Source organism: Charadrius vociferus, unplaced genomic scaffold, assembly GCF_000708025.1.
Source record: "Charadrius vociferus isolate BGI_N301 unplaced genomic scaffold, ASM70802v2 scaffold163, whole genome shotgun sequence".
Classification (NCBI taxonomy): domain Eukaryota; kingdom Metazoa; phylum Chordata; class Aves; order Charadriiformes; family Charadriidae; genus Charadrius; species Charadrius vociferus.
Window position 1 is genome coordinate 388,402 of NW_009648332.1, and position 6,300 is coordinate 394,701.

At 38.7% G+C, this 6,300-nt stretch overlaps 2 protein-coding genes across 2 annotated transcripts in view; both read left to right on the top strand.

Moving 5' to 3' along the window:
• The first annotated feature begins 2,118 nt into the window (after positions 1-2,118).
• On the top strand, positions 2,119-5,274 carry LOC104286226 (ankyrin-1-like). Its single transcript, XM_009884803.1, has 3 exons — positions 2,119-2,245; positions 2,651-4,023; positions 5,239-5,274. The coding sequence occupies exons 1-3, from the start codon at positions 2,119-2,121 to the stop codon at positions 5,272-5,274; spliced, it is 1,536 nt and encodes a 511-aa protein (XP_009883105.1).
• Positions 5,275-6,142: 868 nt separating this feature from the next.
• Positions 6,143-6,300, top strand: part of MYSM1 (Myb-like, SWIRM and MPN domains 1) — a 16,945-nt gene continuing 16,787 nt past the window's right edge. The window contains exon 1 of the mRNA XM_009884804.1: positions 6,143-6,267. Coding sequence (XP_009883106.1) covers positions 6,143-6,267 — 125 coding nt within the window. The remainder of the gene's footprint in view (positions 6,268-6,300) is intronic.

Consider the following 6,300-nt stretch of genomic DNA (forward strand, 5'->3'; position numbering starts at 1 on the left):
ATACTAATTTAAAAAATAAAGGCTTTTAAAACATAATTTCTAAAAATGAACCCATACAACAAGCTTCCAAAATTTTCTTGTCAAATGTGACTCTTGTTTTAAGAGAGAATTTCCTCATGTCACATACATATAATGAAGAACTTTTTTTTAAAAAATATATGTATAATTATATTTTGAGACAATGATTTACATTTAGCAACAAGTAATTTGCTGCACATTATTTTCCCAAAACAAAGTCCCACAGCGGCCCTGAAAGAGTTGCTGCCTGCATATATTGTTCAAATGTTCCTCCTCAAGGCCAGTTAGGAGTACTGCACCCTTTAATTTGTAGTGTTTACTAGTAAAATTTCTGTATTCAGCACACTAGGAAATTACTGCCACAGTATTAGACTCTATAACAAGTTCTGGTTTTAAATTTTTCAGGCGTTCCAAAAATTCTTGTGCTGGCTATATTAACAATACTGCTCGGCACTCACCTAACATTTTCCATTGCTGGAACTCAAAACTTTCCTGTGAGGGTAATCAAGTATTGCTATCTCTATTTTGCATGGGAACAATAATAATGATGACATAAAGGTCTCGTTTCACCAAACTTTAAGTAAGGACCATCAATTTACTCAAGACACGGAGAGATCTTCAGTACTTTGTTAAGTCAAATCTGAAGACTTAATAATTTGCAGATCACAGACTGAGTCTTTAGCAGATTTGGGAACACAATTCAGACCTCCTGACTCCCTACAATAAAGCATAGTTTTCCATGCTATGTGTTAACAATCATTAACTAAATGACAAAGGTTTTGCTATTCTTGGTGTAGTGCCCTTCTTTGCATTTCAGAGGAATTATTGGGCTTTTAAATTGGCTGTCAAATTTGCTGACTTGGTAACTGGCTGGCTTTCAAAATATATATTAAAAGTCTTGCCTTTCCTGGCTATTTCTTCAATAAATCTTGTTTTTTAATAGAATAGGCTTTGCAATCTTACTTATAAAACTAAAGTCAACAGAAAAAAATTAAAAATCTTATCAGTCACATTGTACATACTATTAAAGAAAATACATGCAAAGGCAGCAGGACCCAACAGAAAGGGCACCAAACTAAGAAACAGATGGCAAAATTTCCCATTTGCTTAAATAAGGTCAAGCTTTCAGCTTTTCAGCTCATTTTACTTCTAGGTCTTACAGAACTCTGTAATCTCAATTTCTCTCTCATTTGGTTTCAAAAGGTGTAGATGATTATTATTTTATTTCCTTCTCTCCATAAGGAATTTTAACACCAATAAGTTAAATTAATTACAGCTAGATTCAAAGGTCCTGCACCCATATTGAAGAGTATACATATTCACAGGATTGAAGCTCTATTTAATTATACTTTAGATGTTGCATACTGAATCACGCACCTTGATCCACATCATGTAAAAGAATTAAGTTCCAGACAGACTCCAGGAATGACAAGCTAAATAGCCTTTAAGTTAAATACACCTCATAGACTGAAGTTGCAACTCATATTAGAAAGGCGGGATCACTTTTTATAACTATCCGCTTACAAAGTTTATTTTTATCTAGGTCTTTATGGTTTCATTTCATTACATTATAGGGCTTTCAGCTACGTAGCTGGAAATGTGTACTCTTTCATTTAAGATCATACAAGGTATGTAATCACGGCAACAGTAACTATGCTATGAATTTTCTTTTGTCGCCTTTAATAGACTGGTCATTTAGACAACTACAAAAACAGCCCGGCCAGAGGAACTCAATAAACAAATATATTCTATTCAAATATTAGCTTCACAAAAGCATTTTCTCCCTAGTTATCTGTAAAAAATCTGGAAGAAGTCTTCCAAGTGGAATATCTTTACGTATCACAGATTTTTGTTTTGTTATTAAACTTCACTTGTTGCTAAGGAAGAACAGAGAAGATCAAAGGACTTCTAACAACTAGAAACCAAAGGTGAGGGAGTTTTGATTTCTTTCTCATTCTTTAAAGATTTATCACTGAACTACAACGGTTGCTGGTTCATAGTTCTACGAAAAGAATGTGTGAATGATGTGATCCTGCTTTGCTATTTCATATTTAACTTCAAACATCGAACAATAGCTCAATTCGCTTTTGGATTATCAGCATGATCATGCGTTCAAGTAGCCTGTTTACAAATCCATACGCAATTGAAGTCCTAACGACTAAAAAACAAGAGCTAGTAGAAGGCATAAACGACCCAGACCATCTTCTGAACTGGTTGATAGACAATGGTATTTTTACCCCAGAAAAAAAGATGGTCATGAGTTTCTACAGGACACGAACAGAAAAGAATTCTCGAGTTTTAGACATATTAATTTCTCAAGGTGAACGAGCCTGCAGGCTCTTTTTTTATCCATGTCTAAAGCAAGTGGAGCCAAAACTTTACAGCAAGATGAGAAAATATGTCAGTGAAGTAAATGAAAGCATTGGAGATGCTAGAAGACAATTGGTAGGATATTTACTCGAAAAAGACAAGGTTTGGTTTGAAAACAGCAGTGAAAAACACCAGGAAAAAAAAGACAGTCCGAGAAGAAAAAAGCAAGAAAGGGCTATTAAGAAGAAAGAAAAAGAAACTCAACTTTCAAGAGCAGCAAAAACTAGAAAAGATCATTCTGACGTTGGCATCTTTGATGCAGTCGCTAAAGGCTATCTTTCCGAGTTAGAGAAAACACTGAAAGACAATGATATTAATGCACTAAACTCTTCAAGTGAAACACTTCTGCATGTTGCAGCCACTAATGGACATCTAGCCATAATGGAATATTTGATCAGCAAAGGTGCAAAGATAGATGTGAAGGACAAGAAAGGAAGAACACCACTGCACAGGGCAGCTGAGAAAGGCCATGATGATGCACTGAAAGCGCTTCTCCGATGCGGTGCTTATATGTACAGTTTGGATACGGAAGACAAGACACCACTTCATTTGGCTGCACAGAATAACCACAGTCACATATTGAAGATGCTCCTGAAAAAAGAGGCAAGAAGCTACAGGAACCAGCACAACTTTTTGCACATGGCAGCTCTTAAAGATGAGAGCAGTCTAGCAAAAATGCTTTTAAAGGCTGGCGCCTCCATTGACGGAAAGGATGAAAGAGGACACACTGCTCTCAGTTATGCTGTTTCTCAGGGGTCTCAAAATACTGCAAAAGTACTGCTAGAAGCCGGAGCCAGTGTTGATTCCAACATGGCCAAAAGAGCTTTCAACAGCAACCACCCATCCATCTTCAAAACACTACTAGAATATTCTAAAGATTTGTCATCGGACATAATGGAGTCCGCTCTTTTTAGAGCTGTGCAGAAAAATTTGTGTGGTACTGTAGCAGCTTTAATTGACAGAGGTACAGATATAAACGCCTACAATGAAATGCAGTACACTCCTTTACTCCTGGCATGTGAAACGGGCAAAGCTGAATCAGCAGAAGTTCTAATAGAAAAGGGAGCAAACTTTGGAATAAAGACTCCTACTTCAGACACCGCTTTGCACTTGGCAGTTCAAGCTGGGGCTGCTTCCATCGCAAATCTGCTTCTGCGCAAAGGGATGGAAGCTAACCTTATGAACCAAGCCGATGAAACCCCGCTCCATGTTGCTGCACTTCATAATAAAGGAGCATTAGTTGGCCTTTTAGTTAATGCTGGAGCCAAAATTAATGCTGTCACTAAAGAGTTTGTTACTCCCCTGCATATTGCAACTCAAAGAGGTAACACTGAGGTTGCCCAGCAGCTGCTGCTCCACAAAGCCAATGTTAATGTTAAGGATAAGCAGTCAAAATCCCCTTTACATTTTGCTGCTGAAAGCGGAGACAAAGCAATGGTAGAGATGCTTCTGAATGCTAATGCTGACCCCAATGCACAAGACAAGGAGAAAAAGACTCCCCTGCACACTGCAGTTGTGAGAGGACATCTCAGTATCGTGAAGGTTCTGTTAGCTAAAAAGGGAAGATTTGGAGCTAAGGACATGGATGGATGTACTCCGATGCACTATGCAGCCATCAAAGGAAACACAGAGATTGTAAAAATGCTTCTGACATCAGGCAAAAATAAAAATATTGATGATAGAAACATTTGGAGAAAGACCACACTGCATATTGCAGCAGAATATGGACACAGCGACTTGATAAATCTATTACTGAGCTACGGGGCAGCCATTAATGCCTTAGACAGCACCAAGGATACTCCACTGCATTATGCATGCAAGGCTGGTCATTTTAATGCTGTAAATTCCCTCATAAACTGGTCACAAGGAGAGAAAGCAAATTTATTAGCTGCTAATAGTCTCAAAAAGACCCCATTGCAAGTCGCAGAATTTAATAAAACACAAAATCAGGCTCAAATTGTAATGCTTCTGAAAAAGAAAATGTTAATAACAAAATGAAGATGTAAAGCAAAAACTTCTAAATTTCAATGCAAAATTCTCTTTTAACATAATTTGGATAGTGCTGTTGCCCAGAATGATTGAGAATTATGTTAGAGCAGGCAGAATTAAGTCAGCAAAGGTGGCCATGGAAAAAAAGGGTCTTAAAGACACTGTTAAACTTCTAAGCATTGATTAATATTTTGCTTCTCTCTCACAAATCTCATACTTGGAACCTATTTAAAAATCACCTGTCTTAAACACATTGTGTATGACCTCCTCTAGTATAAATTACAACTTTAAAAAAAAAAAGATAGAAAATAACCTTTCATATATCTGTGAATATTAGTCTGTATGGATAGCTTAGCTAAGCATTGCCTGGTAAAATCACATTTTTTAAAAGCCATCTATTATGAATAAGGAGACATCTGTATCCTCAAGGATATAGAGCACAGAGATGTTAGAGTAGATAAGACAGGTTTTGTTTAGCTTAGGCAGACCTAACTGCAGATCGCTGCCATAAGAGATTGATCTGCCCTCCCTTTCAGTCCAGTCACGCATGCCTGCTCTAGGTTGTGTGAGCTGATCCAACTTATTCCACAGCTAAAACCGAACATGTGGAGCAGCAAGGTAGCAAACAGCTGAACAGCACTGGTTCTCCTGAGGGTAATGTAATATTAGCTTGGGTTATGCCAATTACAGTATTGCTCTGATCTAACTGGAGATCAGAAGGCACCTCCCTGCAAATTTACTACTGTTGGGTTGCTAGACTCATTCCCCACGCTAATAAATCCTATTAAGAGGCTTGGCATAAACCAAACAGAGAAGTAGTGTGCGCCCAAAACTTTGCTAACACAATGATGCTGTTTTCAGGACGCTATTATGTACTACACTGACATTCAATATTGACTGGACCCTCTATATTATACCCTATGACATGGCATTGGCAGATCCCAAGTCTATAACAATTTTTTTTCTTTCTATCTTTCATCCCATCATATGTCTAGATTTTGCATTTTTAAGTAGCACTAATGAAAACAATCATGTTTGCCATTTATCAATTTCATTTTCAAATCAATTCCAGCACAAAGATGAAATGTTCAGAATAAAAAGGTTGCAACAGAATTTATTGGTTCAAAATATTTGTATTGTCATGTCTTAAAACAAAATCACTTTCTTGAGTCGGCGGAAGGTTTTCTGTGGTCGTTTCCTATATACTGATAATCAACCCTCACAGTTCTTCACACTTCCCTTCAGCAGATGATTAGAAGCCAAATTACCATGAAGGGCCAAATACCTCTTGCAAAACGAAACACAAATTTAAGAACATATGGAAATAAAACGGTGATTTTTACAGCTATGTTACAACACTTCAACTTGACCCGTGCAACACCCTGCTGCTGTCATCTTCTAGATGGATCACGGAATCATGGAATTTTCAGAGCTGGAAAGGACCTCCACAGATCATCTAGTCCAACTCCCCTGCTAAAGCAGGATTGCCCAGAGCACATTACTCAGGACTGCATCCAGGCGGGTCTTGAAAATCTCCACAGAAGGCGACTCCACACCCTCCCTGGGCAGTCTGTGCCAGTGCTCTGTCATCCAAACCGTAAAGAAGTTTTTCCTTGTGTTTGAATGGAACTTCCTACGTTCCAGCTTGTGCCCATTGCCCCTCGTCCTGTCACTGGGAACCACTGAAAAGCGTCTGGCTCCATCCTCCTTCAACCCACCCTTTAGATACTTATAAGCAATAATAAGGATGAAAGGAAACGACTGCATGCTCGCAGCAGACAGAGAGACGGTAGCGAAACCGACACCGATGCACCGAAATAGCATCCTTCTTCGGCCATCGCAGCGCACTTCAGGGGGCCCGGCTTCCCCCAGGCCGGCTGGCACACCGCCGTTAGCCCAGCGGGCGTCACCAGCCCACAGCGA